This window comes from Glycine soja, chromosome 2 (assembly GCF_004193775.1).
Source record: "Glycine soja cultivar W05 chromosome 2, ASM419377v2, whole genome shotgun sequence".
In the NCBI taxonomy this organism is placed as follows: domain Eukaryota; kingdom Viridiplantae; phylum Streptophyta; class Magnoliopsida; order Fabales; family Fabaceae; genus Glycine; species Glycine soja.
The window spans coordinates 48,010,047-48,032,624 of NC_041003.1; the positions used below are offsets into that span (position 1 = coordinate 48,010,047).

Consider the following 22,578-nt stretch of genomic DNA (forward strand, 5'->3'; position numbering starts at 1 on the left):
ATCAATCTTTTCCATTGAAGCACTGTGAAAAAAACACAAGTAGAAAATGCAGTAATGGAGAATTGTGAGGAAAATGATTCAAGAATGGTGAAGTGAAGGAACAAAGGAACCCTTACACTGATTTGGCGCGCGCTTCTCAGAAATTGAAAGTTAGTTGAGAATGAGAGAGTGAAAAGACAGTTATTTGGGCCTTTTATTGGTCTCTGCATTGGAATTTATGATGGATAAATGATTCAAAAATTAAATATACAAAAATAAGTGGAGATTAGTTAGAAATAATTAACAGTTTTTTTTTTACTAGTTGCAAATATATTGTGTGAAATGCACAACTTAATGAGAGAAGAAAAAGAGGGTCGAAAATATCTGTCTAAGATTAAAAATTTATTTTTGTATAATTAAAAATCATATCAAACAATTTTTTTAACTATGTAAATTTATTACAATAAAGTTCACACAAAATAAATGTATTTAAATAGATAAATTATATTTTGAATTTATTATAAATAATTTAAATTGTGAATTTGTGATATAAGTTTATTTTTAAATTAAAACGGATAACCAGTTCAAAAATAACTATAGTAAATAAATAAAATAAAGGTAATTTAGGATAATGAAGAGAAATATTATTCTTTTTTCAAATTCTCTGAAAAATAAAAACAAAACAATCTACTTAAAGGCAAAATTTGTGTTTAACTTTTTTATCTTTATCTCGTGTAAAATTTTCTTACAACAACAACTATATATAACAAACAAGTTTAATTTATGATTTAGTAGATGAAAGATACTCATAAATTTTGATCTAGGATTTTTTTTTTATGAAAAATAACATAAAGAATAAAAAATATAAGTTTCACTGATGTCACATTGAAATCACTAACTCTAGTCACAAAAGTAATATAATTTTAGGAAAAAGTTATTTAAATTAGTTAGGAAAATGCATATTAACTTTGTAGTTTATATTTATACCTGCTAAAGATAAGAGGGACAAATTCAGTGCTCTTGGGTGAGATGATATATTTATACCCTGCCAACTGAGTGCGAATGTGCTAATATTCTACCCCTGAGACAAAAGAATATAAACAGGAAATTCTTTACAACAACATAATTAGTATGAATGAACTTTTCTAAGCCTCATAACATGAATCTAAACCTCTGAGCACAAGGCTTGGAAAAAAAATATTTGTATTATTGTAAATGCACTTCTTATATACAGAAACAAATCCCTTTTTGCGTAATTTGTGGTGAATAATATAGATATTTGCCTGTGTTTTGTTTAAAAAATATAGATATTTACCCAATATTCTTTCTTTTTTAGTTACTACTATAATACATTGGTGCATTTTTGCTTATTTCCTGGTGCAGTTGTGCTGTATTGTATCACATTTTTCCTTTCCTCTTGTTTGTAAATATTACATGTTGATACAACTTTCTGATGTTATGATTTTTATGTTAGCATTTAGCAACTTATGCTTTAATCCACTTTGAATCTTGTATTCTATAAATGACTAAGGGGGCATTTGGATAAATAACTATTAAGTGATTATTTAATGAGAGCTTAATTTGTCTAAACTTCATTGGAATAAGCTAAATTATGTCGCGTAAGTGCTTATATGATTAGCCTAAACTGGCTAAACATGTTCTAATTATAAACGATGTATATATCTAAGCAAAAAAGCATAGGTGATTTTTTTAAAAATGGCATAGGTTGTTTGTATATGGAGAACACAAAGTGACAAAGCACACACCAGATTTTATTTTTCCTTTTTTTTAAGTTCTGAAAAATATGAAATAATCCGAAACCTGATTGGGAAATAATGGTAACAATTAATAGTGAAATTAGAGATTTTTTTTTTTTAAAAATAAATTTTCAAACATAGATTAACCCGCGAATATCAGTTCACTTTACCCTCTAATATAGATTAACCAGGATTTTTGGTGAAGAAGAAATTAAGGGAGGAAAATGGATGGGGATTATTTGAGTTGAACGTAGAGAAAATTGAGAAGAAAAATAATTTAAAAATTGATGAGATTCACATCCACTATATTATTTATAGTTTATTTTTATTTATCTCTCCGTCTCTCTCTTCATCTCATTTCTATTTTTTCTTCAATCAATTAATTTTTACATTTTTATTAATAGTATCTTTTTAATTTTCAACCATCATATTTTTCCTAATATCTAATTATCTACCAGATAGGCATAATAAAAATGTTTGGCGAGATTGGATGCAATTTTGTTGGGTCATATCCAAACCCGAAAAGGCCCGAATCCAACCCATCAATTTTCTTTTCTTTCAAACAGCGCCAAAGTTGAAGAGAAAGAAAGAAACAGAGCAGAAAAATGGAGAAACTCGCAAATTCATTTTCAGTGTTAGAACTCGACGCCGATGATAGCCACGTTCCCACCACTGCCGGTACCCCTTTTCTCTCCTCTATCTCCCATTCAATTTCCACTTTATTTTTTCATTTTTATTTTCATGCGTAGTTGATGAACTTTGCGTTAGGGTTTCACACGTTGCTGTTCTTATTGATCTGCGCATTTCTGAGAGAACACACGGTGTTTTTTATTAATTGTTGTTGCTGACGAATTTATGGATTTTTTTTTTTTAGTTTTTTGTGTGAATTCTGCGTTGAAGTGTGTTTGATATCTTGCAAGTTGGTCGTTCAGCACTGCTCCAATGCTAGAGTGTATCACAGAGTGACAAAATATTAAATTCTTGGTGTATTCACTTTGTTGAACGTGAGTGCTGCTGCTGCAACAGCATGAAAACACATTGCAAATTTTAAGCATAAAAAATAAAAACACAACCTTTTTTCTATTTTTCTATCCCTCCCATTCTTTCTTTCTACTATTATGGCTATTTTTCTCTGCTGTTACCTACTCTTCATAGCTCTATTTCAGCCACTGAATTACTACTTTTATTTTTATTTTTTTTGCTCAAATTTTCTTCCTTTGTGTTTTGATGTGTTTGAGAAACTCAAAAAATAAGCTTATGTAGTCAACTTGTTGTTCTCCATTTTTATTTGTACTAACTAGTTACATAAATTTCCTGGATGGGTGTTTGCTAGTGGGAACATTATGTATTGTTGATTACTATGTAGTGAACTAGCAGCTAAAAGATACTTTCATGGCGCAGGTAGTAGTGACAAGAGAGTTAATGCTGACATTGACATTGTACCAGGAAAAAGCGAGAAACAAAATCTAGAAAATCCAGTGACTTCTTCATGTGAATACAAGTTACCTCTTGTGTGGATTGACTTGGAAATGACTGGTAAGCTTGTAGAATGGATTGTTTGGAGTGTGTTTTGCTTGTTTCTATTTAGATAAATATTTTTCATTATGTTTTTCTGTGTTTGATTTTTATTGTTCTCCAACCTCTAAATCTTTCAGCAACAAAGCTCTTACATTTTTTGATATTGTACCAATACTCGTGTTAGATTAGTACAGATTTTTTCCTTTAACATGGCTCTACATCTAAGGTAGAATTATAGTAACTCAAGTGAGCCTTCTTCCTAGCAATTTGGATAAACTTTATGTTTTGGAAACATGTACTCTCCAAGGTGAATTATTGTTTAGTATTTCTATCCTTCTGAGGATTATTTTCTTAAAAAACTGTGTTATAGATTAGCAGTCTCTCTCTCTCTCACTCTATTTTCTGCTTTTAAATACTTTCTTGAAACCTTTGCTATTGTTGGGCTTATCAACTTGAGTCCTTTGACCTGCTAAAGTCTTTTGCTTGAATGACTGTCAGCCTATGATCTGAATATTATTTGGAGTTCATCATCTGCTTGCACCCTCCTGATTTTGCTTCATATAAAATTTCACTGCTAGTTATCATTTCTCCATTCTGTAAATTTTTTCTGGTGGATTGGAATTCTAATCCTGCCTCTTTAATTGCACAACTTTTGTGTTATGCAATTTTCTCCTTGATGACATAATTAGAATCTTACATTTGATTGTCTATTGTTTTCTTATATTTAGTGGTGCTCACCAAGTAGGCTATATATTCTTCAGTTGCAAACTGTGTTACTGTCAGTTCTTGGATAACATATGAATTGTTTAGTGACTGATGATGATGAATGTTGATTCTTCTGGCTTCTGTGTGTGTGCAGGTTTAAATATCGAAGTGGACAGAATATTGGAGATTGCTTGTATAATTACAGATGGAAATTTAACCAAAACAGTGGAGGTATTTAATTCAATGTTACAATTTTCATGCTCATTTTTTGTTTTCGTTACATGGTCGTTTCCATGCATCACTATATTTTAAACAAGATTCTACATTCTCCCGTCTCTAGCTAATAACATTCCTCTTTCTTACTTTTCTTTTCCCCTCTCTGTTTTTATATGGGGAAAAACTTGCTTGTTCCATAGACTAAAACCCACCTTACTAGACATTTTGATGCTTGTAAGCGGGAAATTGTTTAAAAGAGTTTTTTCCTTTCTGCATATCATACTCTTAGAATTTAGAATGTGAGTTTGAGCCTAACTCAACCCCAAAAGCTAGCTCAAGGGGTGAGGGTTACCCCTCACTTATATACTTTAACTTGGCTTTATTTATAGACGATATGGGACTTGAGTTTTTTCCAATACACCCCCTCAAGTCCAGAGCACTTCTTGGACTTGGTGCGTGGATAACAATGGTGGGTGATCCTTTGGATTAATGTTGGATATGCTCTGATACCATCTTAGATTTTTAGAATGTGAGTTTGAGTCTAATTCAACTCCAAAAGCTAGTTCAAGGGGTGAGGGTTGTCCCTCACTTATATACTCTAACTTGGCTTTATTTATAGCCGATGCGAGACTTGGATTTTTTCCAATACATACTAAGCACATGTTTGGTATAACACTTTTCAATGGAAATAATTCATTTTTTGCCCTCCAAATTCTCTTCCAAGGAGTTGGTGAAAAAATAAAAGATGATTTCTTCAAAATAAGTTAAACCAAATGTGTATTAATAGAGTTTAGAGCATTAAATAATCCTTAGCTTCTCTTTACTTTTATTGTTTTTGGATATTCACTTTTGCTCTCCTTTGTTTAATGCAAACATCAACTTTCATTGGGTGCCTTGTTGACTTTTCATTTTTATTTTGCTACCTAGTGTTTTTAATACAAATTTGATCAGATTTTAACTTATGATCTTAGCCCCCAACCTTTTTACTGAAAAGAGGAGGGAAAATGCTATTAGATCTATTTTATGTAAACAGAATTTCTTGACACTATCTCCGCCAATTTCTTTTTTCTTTATCTTACTCTTTCTTGGCAAAGGATGAAATGTTGATCACATTTGGTCAAATCTTGTGTATCTATTACAAGTAATGGAAATGCTAGGAACACGCTTTTTCTCATTGGTTGAATTTTATTCAAAATCACAAAATTTGATGGGTCCTTCACCTTATTTAATGAATCTCTCCCCTAGTTTTGCAGTTTTCAATAAATTGTACTCTATAAGAGGGAGTGTGTACGTAGCACTTCGCTTAAAAGTAAATAGGTAATCTGGTATGTACGATCACATTAGTGTGTATGAAAGAAAGTATCTGCTATTTTTAGGGTCCTGATTTGGTCATCCATCAAACTAAGGAGTGCCTTGACAGGATGGGAGAATGGTGTCAAAGTCATCATGCAGCTAGTGGTAAGTGGTAAATGTTGTATTTTGATACTTTATTTTTTTATTGATAGAAAAAAATATATTATTGGAGAGATGGCCATGGGGAGTGTAAAATATCCTTCAAATCAGATAAAATAACTTAATACATTTTAGAATATGAAGAAATTTGAGACTATATTATTCATGAGTTGCTGATGGGTTGCTTTTCCTTAACATTATTTAGTTTCCCCCCTTTTTTTCCTGTTGAATTGGATTTTAAATGGCATTGACCAACAATTTTCAATGAATTTAGGGTTAACAAAAAAGGTGCTAAAGAGTACAATAAGTGAAGGAGAAGCTGAAAAGCAGGTTTGTAGTAATTACCATGTGGCAAGCTCTCTTTTCATAGGAGCTTAGCTTACTTTCTATCAACTATCATGTTAAATGGGTACTGCATTTTCATATATATTCAATGAAGTAGAAAAAAATGTTATTCTTATTATAGACATATGAAATAGTTAAACTTGTCTATTAGGGATTGCAGAATCTAGTCTGCGGAAGGAAATTGAATTTCTCATTATCCATCTCAAATTTCATAAAAAGTATGAGTGGGGCACATTATATGTCAGGAAAATTTTTGGCAGCTGAGAAAAAATTTCCCTACCAGAAAACCTATTATCTTTTCTCTAAAGATTCATGATACTGGCATGAACAGTTGCAATAGATGCATTTTAAATTTTACTTAAACAGTGATCTGGTCATTGTGTAATTTATATGATTTATTTAAGTAGTTATAAGCTATACAATTATCAGCAGATCGCTGCTGTTGCCCTTCTTCTAGGCTGGTGTTTAATGTAGTACAAATGATTTCTTATGTTGTGGTGTGTTTAGTCTTTTAGAACCACACCTCAAACTAGTTATTGTAGTTGGAGAACCTAAGGCCTTATGAATCGCATACTTCCAATGCGGGACTCAAGTCCCATACCTTGCAATTGGATCCTAGCATATCAAAAACCAATAAGTTAGTAGTAGACAAAACCAGTTGGCATTTGGCATCCTACTCCTGCATCAAGGCAATGATATCAGTTCCAGTCATATGGGAGTAGTGCTTGGGTGACACCCATGTCATATTTGCTTGTTTCGTTGGAAGTGTCTCTAAACTGGTATCCTTTTTCCTGTATATTGCCATTTGATCTGTGATGAATTGAACTATTGAAGTACTACTTTTGTTTTATGCATTTATTTTCTTTGTTTTATGCAATGACCGAGGGCGAGTAGTCTCTTTCCCTTTCTTTGTTTTATGCATTTATTTTCTTTTATAATGAAAATATGTAATGTCTTGCAAAATTGCAGGTTATTGAATTTGTTAAGAGATATGTTAATGTTGGTTTGTACACACCTCTCTTGGCAGGAAGTTCAATATATGTTGATTTTCAATTTCTGAAGGTATTGGTTCTGCCATAGTAACTTGTAGAAAGTGGCTTTGCTGAAGTATCATTAATTTCTAAATTCTAAATGTTGTGTCTTTATAGAGCCAGATGTATTCCATAAGTCTTGGATTCTTTTGTTAATTTCTGCTAAAATTATTGGTCACACATTGCATAATCAATTTTTTTTAATAACATCATATTTCAATACAACATTATTGGGTAATTGGGTATCGTTTATATTTCATGCTTGCCAAGTGATGGTAATTATGTTGGTCAACACATCATAGCATTTATGAAGTTGGACATCTGGTAAAAGATCAGGTCGAGACTTGAGACACTGCATGAAAATTTGTCATCTGAATATAGAATCCCTATTTTTTTAGAACAATTCCTGTTCAATTCTGCATATCCTGATCAAGCCTTATTGAAAGCATATATTGCTATTTTTTTTTTGTTATATTTCCTATTGTTCCTCTTTGAAATGTTCCGGTACCTGTCTTAACTAGACCAATTTTTGCAGAAATACATGCCAAAATTGGCGAGTCTCTTCTCTCATGTGGTTGTTGATGTTAGTAGTGTTAAAGCTCTCTGCATTCGCTGGTATCCCAAAGGTGAGAAATTATACAATTAGTATATAATTAAATTTTCTTTGGTTTTAATGCATTAAATCATACTGAAGTTTAATATTTGTTATGAACTATCAATCGCTTCTTGATCCCTTAGGGCCTTAACCTCTGCCCCACAACCACCTTCACCCCCATAAAAAGGACTTGTTTTGTGCTTGAGATTGTTGGTCAGTTCCAGTGCTATCACTACATCTTTTTACTGGATCTGTTATGTAAACGTGATTCTTCTAGTTTTTTGGTACTATTCATGCAATATAGGTTAGCTCCATTTGGTTGAGCTGGTAAGTAATATGATAAAACATCTCATTTCTATCATAAAGTTTTCAATTTCCAGTGGTTATTTATGAATTAATATGGCCATTTTAAACTAAAATATCTAGAATTCCTTCTGTCAGCTGTCCTTTTGTGTCAAAATTCTGACTTCCTAGTTTTGTTTCCCTACATTTTCTGCAAGCCATATTAGTAGGGAAACTTTAATTGCGCATAGATCAGAGGTTTTAACATGACTACCCCCGTCTTGTGTATTTCTGACCTTCCCTCAACATCCCAAGGGTAAAAATTACAGTTAATAAGGTGAAAATTGGACAGCCACAAAAAAAAGTGACGTTTAAAACTTACACAAGATTATGGACATGCTACCCCTCTCCTAAAAAACAAATTAACTTGTGAACAAATATACATTCTATGCTGCTGTTTTTTAGAGGTAAAATCCTTTGGTTTTTAAGTGCTATGACATTAGATATCTATGTAATAGCATAAAGATGCTTTGAAACTTGGCAAGGTAACTAAAGGAGATGCTTGTTGATATTTTTTTAGTTCTTTTGATGTTTTAACTTTGAAGCTTGGAATCTCACCACCTACCCCTTTTGCTTTTGGGTTTGATTTGATCATTAGTAATGACTATATTTTACTTACGAATATTCTTAGCCCCCAATTGTAATAATACACGGTAACCATTTACACAATTTGAAGGGATGAGAAACAATGAATATATAAGTACTTCTGGGATTTTGGTCCTTGTTTATTCATGATTTTTTTAATTATAATAATTATGTTATTTCCTGTTTATTCATGATTTTGATCATTAGTAATGCCTGCTTGTAAACTATAAAGGCTTCTTATCATTTGTGCAGATAAGGAGAGAGCACCTTCAAAATTAAAAACACACAGAGCTTTAGATGACATTAGAGAAAGCATTGAGGAACTTAGATACTACAAGGCAAATATTTTTAAGCCCAGGTCCAGAAAGTGATAGGGATGCAGTGAAATCAGCGTACGAATGTTGATGGGCAGGTTTTCAGTTCAAGCGTCAAATCTCATTGTTATGGAGGGTTTGCTGGCTGAGTAAATGGCTCGTGATTTTGGATTAAGTTTAGTTACTGCAAAATCATATTTAAATTTGTACTGAAAACCATGATGTACAGGTTAAATTGAGCTTCAACTCCTTTGATTGTCCATTCAAGAAAGAAAAAGGAAATGTAATTGTTGATTACAATGCCTAAAGAAATGTTATGTGTATGTATCTCTGCCAACTGGACCATTGTGAAATGCTTAACTTCAGCAATGAGCATTTGCATTCATAGATGATTATTGATTCCCATGCCAGATATGTAAATAACATACGTAAAAGATGTTTGGGCAATTCAGTAATAGTAATCATACCAGATACGTATGCACATTAACTTCAAGGTAACTAACTAGGACGCAAATTATTGTTGGAAATCACAATTGTTATTTCCATTTGCCGGTATATATTAGAGCCAAAGTGCGAAAACAAAAAAACTGTAGAAAACTCTACAAATATAATCCGTTCATAACCTCCTATAATGCCACACTGCTCTATACTCAAGCTCATAATTTCTACACTAACAGGTTAGTAAGATTTCATCCAACTGAAATCCTCATCAACCGGAACCACTTTGAATGCTATGAGCCCGAAACCAGTAACTTTATTCTTTCTGAAGTCCTGGGGTGCCAACTATTGATGGATAACTTTATCAGAAAAAAGAAGGTCATCCACATAGAAATTAGTTCCACCAGTCAATATCACACCTGCACTCATCAATATAAGGAAAGAATTTTTATCAGAACAGAATGCAAGAAACAACTACTTTTTTCTCCTACAATGTTGCAGCTGATGTAAACATTGTTTACAGTACTATTACGGTATTACCTGTCATTTTCTACTTCCTATCTTTATATTGGACTTCACAAATGCCTGCTGAGATTCTGGAAAAGTAATTTCGAACTCCTTTTTGTAGTCTCATCCCCAGTAAAACCTGCAATATCCTTGCTAAAATTCTGTAGTGACAGCCAAAAATCAAATAATCAGATGGGGAAATGCTATTCATAATTATATTTAATTATTTCGCCACATTAGGGTCATACCTCAATGTTCTTCAAGGTAAAACTTATTGTGTTTATAGTCTGAAGCAGTTCAGTGTTCCCAGGGGTCATAATGGATGAATGTACCCTTCTACGTACACAAAGGGTGATTTCTGTTAGTCATTGTACTGAAGAATGTTTTGAGAGTAAAATTAAGAAATTTTTGGAATCAGTTCAATTCTGTCAAGTAATAATGGGCGAAAGCACATTCTGGACAAACATAATTGGTGAATGCTTTTCTTATTTACTAGATAAAATAACAAGAGGACTTTATGATCAATTTCAATTTATAGGGTGTGCAACACAAGAAATAAGTTACAACCTCATACTGTTGCCATTATCCCATCAAGTCTTCCTCAATCAGAATTTAAAATGTTACTATGTTAGTTGGCATCCCCTACTCTAATGAGTAATGTCAATGTGCTACTTGGCTATCTGAATATAATGATGCATGCAAGCCAAATTGCTGATAGACAAGAGCCATAAAAGTTTTGGAAATTAACCTCAAATCATCAGAAGCTTGGATAAGGTTCTGGGTTAAATTCTCAACTTCTTTCAACAGGCCACTATCACGGACATCAGCCAAGGTTGAACATCTTCAGCCATGGCTTTGATCCGAGGCATCACTACATCAAAGTGAAAATATGGGCACGAGAATGCATGACAGTATAATTGAATAATAAAAAAGAAGCAAACAAATACCTATTGCATAGAGATGATAAACGAATGCCATAAAGGTACTAAACATATGCATATTCACCATTATTATTTTATGTTTTTGGAGATGGAAGAAACTAATATTTCATTTATCATCCATCATGCACTTATCTATTTTTCTGTTGGCAAGAAAACTGTTTGATCCAACAGTCCATTCAAGAGCACTACACCTGTGTAAGAAGTGGTTCCGCTTCTTCAATAATGGAAAATATTCGTTGAGCCATTGTATAGCTATTGATGATGCCAATTTTCTCTGTCGCTGTCAAGGCCGAAGTATATTCCAACCAATGTATCCAAACTTGTTCCTTGGTCACTGTTGATCTTTTCACGATCACACACAATAAGACCTTCCTTAGTACAGTCTTGGTGAAGAGGGCCAACAGAAGGTGTTGGAATTGGCTCACGAGGAGTGATGTCAATTTTTGTTTCCATAAGAAGACCTGACTGGTTAACCTTGATCAATGAATTTCGTGATATAACTGTTTTATCATCACCAACCTGCAAATTGAAAACTGATGGTTTAATGAAACAATTCATCTAAGGTCCTGGATAGATAAACTTCTCCATAAGCACTTAGTTACAGGAGAGAAGAAAATAAAAAGGTAAAATGAATTGAGTTTATCCCATCAGCTAAAATCAACTTATGCACTTAAGCTTGTATAAAAAGTCAAGCACATAAAGTTGATTTTAGTTCACAGCAGAAACTCAATCTTATTTTCTTCTCCTCATATAGATATTTATGGAGAAATTTATCTTCACACGACGTCAAACAAACAATGTCAAACACATGCAAGATTTCAATCCTAGGATACTAAAGCGCATAGATTAAAGAATTGAAAGGCACCTCTACAACTGCTTCAATACTTTTCAAGAAAGGATTCACGCCAATGACATTGCCAGCAGTGGCCCCTCTGATTCTCACAGGCGTTCCTTTGCTTATGCCACAAGCTTCAGTATACTCAAACACCACTGTGTACTTCCAGAATTTGGATCAGATTTGGAAGCCCCTCAACCAGGCCAAGCTAAGAACAAATAGGACAGCACCAGACACTAGAAACAGTCCAACCCCACCTTCCCAGTTGCTCCAATCACTGAACCCAAAATCACTTAATGGACGCAGAAAATTGGTTTCTTTGCCTCCAAACAGCGCGCAGAATGTTTGACAAAGCTGAAAGTGGTTTCTTTGCTTCTGAAGTAGTAGATGATGACCTTTGGCCATGACCTGAATCAGCAGATGTAGCTCTTATTCTGTTGATTTGTGTCTGGCGTCGAATTGCAAGAGGGATGAAACTTGAAGGATTTCTTGGTAGGGTAATCAGAGATGAAAAAAAGAAGTTGGCAATGATGAGACATGGAGTGCAGGGTTCCCAACCATCTTCTCAACGACCTCTTAGCTCTGAAGTTCTATCCTCCACACAGGCACACACTAACACAAAAAGAAAGGTTTTAACTTTTTGGTTATAGAATCAAAATCATACAAGTCTAATAAGCAACTAATACACAATTAAATGACAACAATTAACAAGAACAAAAATTACAAACACAAGACACAATTACATATATAAACTCCATTGGTTCTAATAACATCAGAGAAATCAAATTGGTTGGAAACGGACAATGCAGAGGATATAGTTATATTTCAAGCGTAGGATAATAAAACAAATACAAAACAAAACAGACTTTACCATTCCATATTGTGAATATTATTGAAGAAATGGAAAAGTTGGCAATTTGAGGGTAGCATAATATTGGGTTTGGCATGGTTGGACCCTGAACCCAAACAAATCGAAAATGCAGGCAACACGTAAAATAAGAGCAGGTTCCAATATTATATTCAGCACCAAAAGATACCATATTTTACCTAAGAAGCATGTAAAGTAGATTGCAGGATGAAAATATTTCAGATGAATTGAATGCCCAATAAAAAGTCTCATGATGGTGAAAAATCCATGAAAACAAGTTTGACTTTAGAAAGCAGTGACACTGTTGGCGTCATCATGAAACAAATAAGAGAGACGTAATAGCGTGAATGGAAGAGACAGAAACCTATGCAGCATGAAGAATCATGGACATCACCAAGACTGAGGCATTTCAATTTTCACCTTCAAGAGATTTTTGTTATACAACAATTTGGTTAAACAAGTAAACGTATCATTATTATTTAATAATATACTTTTAAAAATAATCGGACAAAATTCTATTACCAATTTGTTTTTCTTTTCTATAACCTTGACCAAATTCTTCATAACATTTTTTCTAGACATATAACATTGATTGGGTGGTTAAGAAAAAAAAAATTGTAAATTTGATCTTTTCTATTAACAAAAATTAACAATCTAATAATTATTATTTATCGATCAATCTGGATGGCAAAGACAATCAACCTCTTTGACCCATCTTACGAACAAATTTAATTAAAGAACATAAAATATATTAATTATTTATCTTAAATTTGATTTTAATATAAATTTTTCTATGAGTATTAGTGAAATTAAATTTATAGAATAATATAAAAACAATAATAAATATGTATTTTAAATTTTGAATAACACTATAAGCTTTTTAAAAAAATACAAAGTGACAATCTAAAATTTAAACACCTATTAGTATATATATATATATATATGATAGGTTGGCCGGTTGTGTCACCTAGTCCAGTCCACCACCATTTTTTTCTGGGCTAGTGGACCGATCTGTCGGGCCAAAGTTCAAATTGTCACTACTATCGAAAAAAATTAACTATATTTTTAGGCCTTGAATTTTTTTTAATTTCGAGTTTTAGTTCCTAAACAAAATTTGATAGGTGAGAAAAGTTTTCTATTATTAGGACTTCTAGTTCTTACTGTTAGAGTGTACAGTTAAATTAAATGATAATGTGATATTATCTCAGTGACACCTTTTTTTACTACTCTTTAACACTTTATAATAAATTATATTTTCCACTAAAAGTTATATCAAAAGAAATTTTTAAGGACTTTGATTAGTCAAATATTTGTTTAAAAACTAAGATTCAAAATTTTAAAAAGTTCAAGGACTAAAAACTTAATTAATAAAAAAGAAACTCTTTCTACCATTTTATTGTACAAAAGTTTAAACAATTTAGTGAAAAATATAATTTATAATAAAGTGTTAAAAAAAGATACCAAGTAATGTATTATAAATATTTTATTGGAGAAACTACGTAGATTATTTTGTTAAATAATCACTTAATATGTTATGTAATTTATCTTATGATTAAATCGTTTATATATAAACGATTTTATGTTGTCATTTTATCGTAAACCAAGAGTATAATAAGTTTATTGACTTATAATATAAGGATCTTGCTAATTTTGTTAAGAAAATAATTTTTTTTAATGTGTAAATAATAAAAAAAACGTAAAAATAGTCATGGAAAATATTATTTTACGTAACTAATGTCCTACTAGCTAACATTTTCCATAATAATTGTGTTAAAAATCACACAAATGATGATTTTGTTTTTTGTAGGTTTGGTCCACCATTAACACTCATGGCGTTCTTCTCATTTTTCGCGTGACTGTGACTGTGTGTCTGTGTGAGGGCTGCATGACAGTGATGCCCACCAAACAAGGTTCAATAGAGTACATTCAAACATCTTCCCTATTTTGCAATTCTTACGCTGAAAGAAATACTGCAGAGTTGTGTTTGTTTCTTTTTTCAAGTGACAATGAACTATACTTTAAAAAAATAAATGCACAGTTAAAAGAAAAGAGAAAAGAGAAAAGGGAAAAAGAGAGAAACTGAGAATGCAATTAATCCAAATCAAATCAAGATAATGCTCCTATAATGTCATCACGATCATTGCCGCTTGACCAGGACAAGTTAGAAATTTTAGGTATGTTTAAGTATTCAATCAAAATTTAAATTTTATAGTGGTTAGGGTTGATTTTAATGTTAAATTTGTCTGATTTATCGTGCTACTTTCTACATTCAGATATTAAATTTAAATTTTTTATTTTTAGAAATCAATTTGTTAACACCTCAAAATAAACTTGACTATTTACCCATATATTTTTTAATGATATCATTTTCTTCCAGCCTCTTTCCCTCAATATTTTGTTTACATTTTCCGGTTGCTGTAATCAGATATATGGCTGGATATCAGAAAGTAACAACAAATTGAAAAGATATAAATAGATAGATATATACAATATACAAATTTCTTACAATTTTTTGTTTCATGAACATAACCGCGACTGTTGGATGAGTAAAATTCTTACATGAACTCTGCATGCTTTCAAAAAATAATAGCATGGTATGCAATAAATGAGTACTATGTAATTAATGTCCAAACAAACCTACGGGGGAGGAATATAACGAATGAAGAAATTGGAAAATAGTAAAACCTCAGACACGAAGAAAATTACACTTAATAGACAATGATAATAATATCCACATCACTTTGTTTCTCGCATTTGCATATCATCTTCTGTTTTCCAAACAACATCATCCAGGCTTGTTGAAAGTTTCTTGTAGAACTGCAGAGAGTGAAGCAAACAATTTCAATTAGATTCTCTCCAATTATTCAAGAACAAGAGGACATAAATTCCTATCACAGAAGTTAAAGAGTTATAAAAAGGACAAAACTTAGTAGTTTCTTATATCTTTGTCATCAAGCTCTCAAGTCAAACAATGACATGTTGGTACTTTACTTTTCCTAATTCAGCCACATATTTTCATGTAGGCTATCAATCATTGGAAAAAATTCAATGTGTCATTGTTTAATTTAAGAACTTGATGATTGATAAGGATATAACATATAAGAAACTTGATTCAAGTTTTTTTTCCTTATTTAAATATGTAATTGTGTACCAAACAAATAGGAAGTATAAGCTAGCCAGCTAGGCAGAAACAAATTATTGGTAAAAAAAAGTCAATATCGACAAAATGAAAAACGTTGATGCTCTGATTCCCATCCAACTGCTGATATAATAAGCTTCTTTAATTGTTGTTAGAATTGACAATAGAACAGTTATTTTTGAAGTGGCAAGCAGTAAAGCAATTAAGCAAAGAAGGGGATAGAAGGACACCTTATGGAACTCCAATGTATCTCCTTTTGCCTTCCGTACCTCTACCATGTGAAGAGAAGGTGCCACTTGAAATATCTGTTTATGATGAGTACGTTCAAATTTCAGTACAATAATGTGACAAATAGTGTCCCACATCACCAAATAACTAAAAAAAATAAATCATACAGGTTTAATTAATCATTTGATCCTTATACTTACACCAACTTTTTGCTACTTTCTAGTCCCTATACAAGCAATTTTTGTTTGTTTTAGTTTGTGTGTTAATTTTTTGGTAGTGTAAAACCACCACAAAATAGAGGCATAAGGACTAAAATGTAAAAGAAATCACTCGTATAGGGACTAAAATAATGAGTTTTTAGGTATAGGGACTTAAAATGAGAAGTTGACAAAGGTATGGGAACAAATAATTAATTAAACCAATCATATACCTCTGTGGCAACATTAAGGTTTCCCTTCCTTCCAGCTTTCACATTTGCAAGCCTCATCTGCAGGAGGTAATGATTTATTAATTTCACAAACAATTATTTAATCGAAAGTTCTCTCTGAGTAGAAGCTTGTAATTTTCCAAGGTGATAGGCTTACCTTGTAATTTTTCTTCTGCACATCAAAGCCAAGAGGTTTTGCGGCTTCCTCAATCTTGTTGATTATCTCATCCGCAGGGGATTTTGAGGTGAATCTTGTTTCCCTTTTAAATCCCTGTGGTCAATGACATAAGGATAAAGCAAACATGGTAACTTTAGCAAGGTCTCTCATATCTGCACCAATTTGGCTTGAAAGAAAGTTCTCATCCAAATTAAGTTCAAGTTTCAACAAAATTAACTGGTTTTTATCTAAAAAATAAACTAGTTTATAAGTAAAAAGTTAACGTAACTCATGTTTTCCCTATATTTGAATTCTACATGTTCATCACAATAATAAAAAACTTTAGAAAGCCTCTTATCATGTGAAGCTGCGAACCTGCTCAGTATCAAACAAGTTTTCAAGGTTCAGTCCTTTGGACATGGAGATTAACTCAAATGCATTCATGGCTGTAGGCTGCTCTTCTTTTTTCTCTGTCACATGGTGCTCCTAAATGCACAGGCAAAATCCTTTATGAGAGAAGATTCAAGAACTAACAGACAATCAATACCAAAATCATATCTAGTAATCTTCAACATACTTCAGAGTCTTTAAAGACAGCTTCAACATCATCGAGGTTGATTTCCCCATTCTCCTCAAAAATGGGAGGCTTATATTCTTTCTTAAACCATTCATCATCCAAAATCTCAGGTATAGTGATACGCTGCCATACAATCAAGGTAAATCAGAAAGCAAGACCAAAAAAAATTAACTAGTACAGAAAAATAACCATGATACTGTAGATTGATGATCAATGATCAATTATCTTTTCTTTATCACTTTTGTTGCGGTGCAGAGAACTAGATAAATGTAGTTCTAGAAGAATCAAGCTGATGCAGATGATTTCAAACCAAAAACTTGGCCCTCAGTGATCATTGGAAGCCACCAAGGAAATGCAGAAGGTTATAACTTGTTATAAGTAAAATGACCCTTTTACTTTCAGAACAAACATTCGATTTTATATGACAAGAAGCAGGCAGATTATCAAATGTTTCTTCTTACAGTGGTGGGATCTGGATCCAAGATTCGTGTAATCAATTTCCTGGCAGTGAAAGAAAGCCATGGGGGGCAAGTAAATTCAGCAGCTGAGATCTGTGGATCAAGAAATTAAAAATAATAAACAGAAAACAAAGGAAAAACTAAATTTGTGAAGAAAAGTGTAAACAGTGCTCACCTTTTTATACAGGTTCATAAGATTAGGGTCGTCGAAAGGCAAGTAACCTGCAACCAATACAAAGAGAATAACCCCACATGACCACAAGTCTGCAGTTGCCCCATCATAGCCTCTATCGTTAAGGACCTGTATATAACAAGAGTATATAGTTAGAAGTGTGACTAAAATGTATGTATTTCGGTATACAATTCACATGAAAGTAGCATAACATTTGTCTGTACCTCAGGAGCAACATAATTTGGAGTGCCACATGTAGTATGAAGAAGTCCATCATCCTATCAAGAAAAAAATAAACATCTTAGGATGCATGGCAACTTTGTCATGTTGTCATCAGCATTATAAGAATATCTTCAAAATTATAACCATCGACATTTTGGGAAGAGAGAGACCATTGTCTTAGACAGGATCCAGCTTAATTTTCATTTAGTAAAGTAAAACTAATTCTAATTTTGGCACATCAATTACAATAAAAGGGAGTAATGGTAGTTGATAACCACATCTTCTTGTCTTCATAAAGTAAAAAATTGCAAGTCTACACATTCCATGCGAATGAAATTGTGGCCTTTTCTATTACCAACATGAATTATTTAGTTTCCCCATTCACAGACTTGTAGATAGTTAATGTAATTTTGGAGAGGCATCAAAGAATTGATGGCACAGGATAACTGAGTAATAAATGGATTTTAATATTTATGAATGATTGAATACAATTTTCCGACACTGTCAGCTCCTTTTCCAACTTCAATAATGTCACGCTCTAAACATGCTATGCTTTCTCTTCCAAAATCTTAAACCTACTATTGGCATAACCTCCTAACTCATCCATCCCTATATTATTAAGACAAATCAAATCATGTCTCTGGTCAAAATAAATCACATATTACTGTTCTTATCTTCCTGTGGATGATTAATCTTCTTTATGCAGTTCTTAGAACTAATCATATATTTTACCATCACCTGAATAAGATAAGCATTTTCCCCACTTCTCTCACATGTCTTCATACTTTCTAATTATTTTATGTTTTTTTACAACACCAATAATTGGGTCATAGTTCTACTTCAAAAAGCAAGATCAATTTACTGAACAAAGAGACAAACCAAATAAAAGGAAAAGTCAGAAGGCAATGGAATTCATGATTACCCTAACTTGCTGGGAGAGGGCACTCAAACCAAAATCAGAAACTTTAAGGTTCCCATAAGTATCTAATAGCAAATTTTCTGGCTGCAGAAAGTATTCAAACAATTAGAAATGTTAGAAGTTATTTCTTATTATATCAAACACAAAATAATTGTTGTGGCACCCGCATGTGTGTGTGTGTGAGAGAGAGAGACGAAAAGGGGCCATACCTTCAGGTCTCTGTGGTAGACACCCCTGCTATGGCAATAATCAACAGCATTTATAAGCTGCTGGAAATATCTACGTGCTTCATTTTCACTCATCCTTCCATGGTTTACCTTCACAACAAAATGTTCATTAGAACATATACAACGCATTTTCCATGTAATAAAGATGGAAAGCATGTACTAAGCTCCAAAGCAATCCTATTCCTATCCACTAGAACCACTACAATGCCAATGAATGATGAAGATACATTGATAATCATGATTGAATGAATGAACAAGGATCATATTCTGGTTGCCAACACTAATCTAGTATCATAAGCTAAACAGGATTGGTTGTCTGCAAATGTGTTAAAATAGTTACCATGTGTTCCTTTTCCTCCAAAAATTCTAGAATCAATTGAAAATGAAAGGAAGCCAACAAGATTCATTTACTCACAATTTTGTCAAAGAGTTCCCCCCCAGTTACAAACTCCAAAACAATATATATTTTGGTCTTGCTTCCCATGACCTGCAAAAAAAATGTTACAAAATACCGAATTAGGCAACAAAGTAAACTGTGTTGAGAATCAATTTGATTTCTATTAGCAGATATACTTCCTTAGAAAATTTATGTTTGGTTGGATAGTATGCACTAGTACAACAAATGCTAGACTGAGAATGGTGAGTCAAAGTAATGAAATAACTCTGAAAAAGAAATATGTATTTTTTTTTTTCTAACTCCTAACTTCTTCTTTTTTCATATATAAAAAAATTCATCACGTGGGCAATTTATGATAGAAGAATGTCTTCTGTCTCGTTTAGCCTTGGATAAAAGGCAGCAGTTTCATAAAAATGGTTCTAGCATTCAACATATTTGGAACTCTCCCTATGTTTGGTTGTGTGGGAAGAAAATAAAGAAGAGAAAATTTTGAAATTTGATTGAAGAAAAAATAAAAGAAAAAAGTTAGAATTTTTATTTTTAAAAGTCAACTTTTTTCTCCATTTGCTTTCCACTATCTCTTCAACTAAATAAAAGAATGTTATCTATATTCTTTTATCTCTAATATTCTTTCCTCCCATCGAAATATACCAGAATCAATGTTATTATTATTTTTTTTAAAATAACCTTCCAAATCATCCAATGACTTTAAATATTTACCAAGATACTTTAAGCATTTTTTCTGGAATGGTACGCATTAGGCAGAATTCTTAGTGAAACAGACAAGAAAGTTCTAGACTAAACCACTACCATCTGCTGCTATTAAAAATAGCAAAACTTCATGGCAAGAATTAAATAAAGAAAAAAGTGATTTAAAAAAGAGAAAGACAAATCATTGCACGTGTGTGGTCCACAGAGAGAGAGAGAGAGATACCTCATACAATCGAACAACATTTGGATGCTTGATTAGTTTCATTGTAGCTACTTCTCTCCTGATCTGCAAAGATGCATTAAAAACATCTAAGAGACTTGACTTCATCGTGTCAGAGTCTAAACTATAAAGCAACTAGCAATATAAAATACAATAATAAGAAGCATCTGAAATCTATAGCCTCCCACCTAAAATTAGTTCAGCAAAAACTAGGCTTTGTCTGGTTTTGGAAAATGTGAAGAAGCAATTGTGTAAAAAATTTATGCTTTCTAAAATTAAAGTAATAAGATTAAGGGACAGAGTAAAATCCTAAGTCAAGTTAGTCAAGCATTCAACCTGCTCAGCCATCTTGTGCTTTAGCACCTTCTCCTTGTCAAGAATTTTAAGAGCCACGGGCTCTCCTGTCTCAGAGTTCCTTGCAAATTTCACCTTTGCAAATGTACCTTCACCAATGGTCCTCCCCACCTCGTATTTACCAACTCGGCGTTTAATCTTAGGCTGACTCATTCTCTACACTTGAACTTCTGCGCACTTATAAGGAGTCTACCTGAAATGCATATCAGAATTTAGTTCCTAACAATTTTATCCACAAGTCAGAGAGAAAAAAAAACTTATATCCAAATCTTATGTGATGTATGCTTATTGTTTAGGAAATGCTACTATTGCTTATGGTTTAAACCAAGAGTAAATAGTGTATACACTGCCACTATAAAGAATTTTCACAAAATCATTCAATTACAAACTACCAAGGAGGATGAGTTTCTGATTGGTTGACGGGGTAAAATGGTCGTGCACAAAAACAGAACTCTTAAAACAAAGTAATAGTTTAAATGTCAAAGAAGCAAAGTAGGAAACAGTTCTCAATACATTTTCTGCATATACCTTCAGGATTACTTTAGGTTCTTATTCTAACAGGAATAATCAATCATTCATGATGAAACCTCAGAGATCCTACTTTTAACTAGTAATGCAGTACACTAGAGAGATCTTGGAGAAATTTAACACCCATTGATTGGATTTAAGTTGCATAGAGAAGAGAACAATTTTTGGGATCAGAAATAACCTCAAAGTCTGTCTTCCAGTAAGAGATAAACCCACAACCAGAATTGAGCTTGAATATGAAAGAAACAGGAAAGTTAACAGCACACCCCTATGAAATCACCAACTTTGGAGACTAGATTTGTGATTGTGAGAAAACCATCGATGTTCAAAAAACAAAATTGAAGGTCCTCAGTTAAAAAAAAAAAAAAAAAAACACCATGAATCACCACAAAGATTAATTTTCCAGCACTAGAGACTCAAACCTTTGCCAGACAGAACTAATTTAATCAGCAACAAAACAAATTGGCTGGAGAAAAGAGGGAATTCATGAACTTAGGATCCACCCACCAAAAGGAAAACAACACACTTCAAATCTCAGGGACCCAGCAAGACAAATGGAAATTCCAGTCAGTTCTTTTTTTTTAGTGCCCTCAATTGAAAACAAAAAATCCCAGGAATTCACTTTGAAAAAAGAATGAAAAGACAGAACAAAAAAAGGGAACTTTACAATAATTCTGGAAAGATGAACAGAAAAGCAGTTGAGGTAACCAATATATGGCCCAAAGGGGTGCTGTTAATGAAATAACAAAGCAAAGGCAGATCAAGTTTTCAAATTTCAAGTGCCAAATAAGCTGCACAAGGCAATATGCTATATATACAACACCTTGAGGCTCATATAAGAAGAGGATAGACATGAAGATGAAAAAAAAATTAAAAACCAAAAACGTGAAAAGTGAAGAGAGAGAGAGAAGAAATACTTCAATCCAATCTACCTAGATAAGAATAAACTGAAATTCTGCAGTGGAACCGAGCAAGGTTGGCTTGATAATTGAGCAGCTGTATGAACAGTGTCTTGGCTTTTGATTATGGCCAAAGGGCAAGAAGAGATTTTTGAGACAACTACCAACCAATGCTATGCAACCAGACAGAACTCATGAGAGAGTGTCTTATTTTCTCAATTTATGCTGCTGGGAACAACAACTTGAAACAGTTACTCATCAATACTTATCTGTTTTTCATGGAATGTATGTCTAATAATATAATAATAATAATATAATAATGATAAAATATATGTGTGAAGAAAAAAGAGAGAGAGAATATTTACGGGTTGATTGGTCTGAACCATAAAATGAACTATGCATTTGTTGTGGTCACAAATCACAGTGCCACTTGTTTTGGCACATTTCCACTGCCTTTCATTTTGCAGAAACAATAATGATGGATTGAACAGCCACATTGTTCTGGTACAACGTTT

General features: G+C 32.6%; 2 protein-coding genes and 1 pseudogene across 4 annotated transcripts; 1 reads left to right on the plus strand and 2 right to left on the minus strand.

The window, feature by feature from the left end:
* Positions 1-2,248: 2,248 nt before the first annotated feature.
* On the plus strand, positions 2,249-9,234 carry LOC114400798 (oligoribonuclease-like). Its single transcript, XM_028363436.1, has 8 exons — positions 2,249-2,414; positions 3,138-3,272; positions 4,114-4,190; positions 5,552-5,633; positions 5,902-5,957; positions 6,942-7,034; positions 7,539-7,629; positions 8,778-9,234. The coding sequence occupies exons 1-8, from the start codon at positions 2,342-2,344 to the stop codon at positions 8,894-8,896; spliced, it is 726 nt and encodes a 241-aa protein (XP_028219237.1). The 5' UTR covers positions 2,249-2,341; the 3' UTR covers positions 8,897-9,234.
* Positions 9,235-10,032: 798 nt separating this feature from the next.
* LOC114400788 lies at positions 10,033-12,853 on the minus strand (annotated as a pseudogene).
* Positions 12,854-14,886: 2,033 nt separating this feature from the next.
* On the minus strand, positions 14,887-22,301 carry LOC114400807 (CBL-interacting serine/threonine-protein kinase 3-like). 3 transcript variants are annotated; one of them, XM_028363465.1, is made up of 16 exons: positions 22,097-22,301; positions 21,346-21,393; positions 20,619-20,829; positions 20,286-20,348; positions 19,370-19,441; positions 18,937-19,044; positions 18,731-18,811; positions 17,811-17,864; positions 17,590-17,715; positions 17,418-17,507; positions 16,957-17,079; positions 16,755-16,865; positions 16,380-16,493; positions 16,226-16,282; positions 15,798-15,872; positions 14,887-15,245 (listed from the first exon to the last, which is right to left on the minus strand). In XM_028363465.1, the coding sequence occupies exons 3-16, from the start codon at positions 20,787-20,789 to the stop codon at positions 15,165-15,167; spliced, it is 1,326 nt and encodes a 441-aa protein (XP_028219266.1). In that variant the 5' UTR covers positions 20,790-20,829; positions 21,346-21,393; positions 22,097-22,301; the 3' UTR covers positions 14,887-15,164. The 3 variants fall into 3 exon arrangements, with proteins under 3 accessions (XP_028219266.1, XP_028219257.1, XP_028219249.1); XM_028363456.1 differs by lacking the exon at positions 21,346-21,393; XM_028363448.1 differs by lacking the exon at positions 22,097-22,301 and having other exon boundaries at positions 21,346-22,051.
* Between the last annotated feature and the right edge of the window lie 277 nt (positions 22,302-22,578).

Excerpts from the sequence above, each read along its gene's own strand:
- LOC114400798 (XM_028363436.1), top strand. The coding sequence starts at position 2,342 with ATGGAGAAACTCGCAAATTCATTTTCAGTGTTAGAACTCGACGCCGAT. Across the intron at positions 4,191-5,551 it reads ATTTAACCAAAACAGTGGAG|GGTCCTGATTTGGTCATCCA; the intron begins GTATTTAATTCA and ends TGCTATTTTTAG. Across the intron at positions 7,035-7,538 it reads TTGATTTTCAATTTCTGAAG|AAATACATGCCAAAATTGGC; the intron begins GTATTGGTTCTG and ends CAATTTTTGCAG.
- LOC114400807 (XM_028363456.1), bottom strand. The coding sequence starts at position 20,789 with ATGAGTCAGCCTAAGATTAAACGCCGAGTTGGTAAATACGAGGTGGGG. Across the intron at positions 18,812-18,936 it reads TCTACCACAGAGACCTGAAG|CCAGAAAATTTGCTATTAGA; the intron begins GTATGGCCCCTT and ends TACTTTCTGCAG. Across the intron at positions 17,865-18,730 it reads CCCTCTCCCAGCAAGTTAGG|GATGATGGACTTCTTCATAC; the intron begins GTAATCATGAAT and ends TTTTCTTGATAG.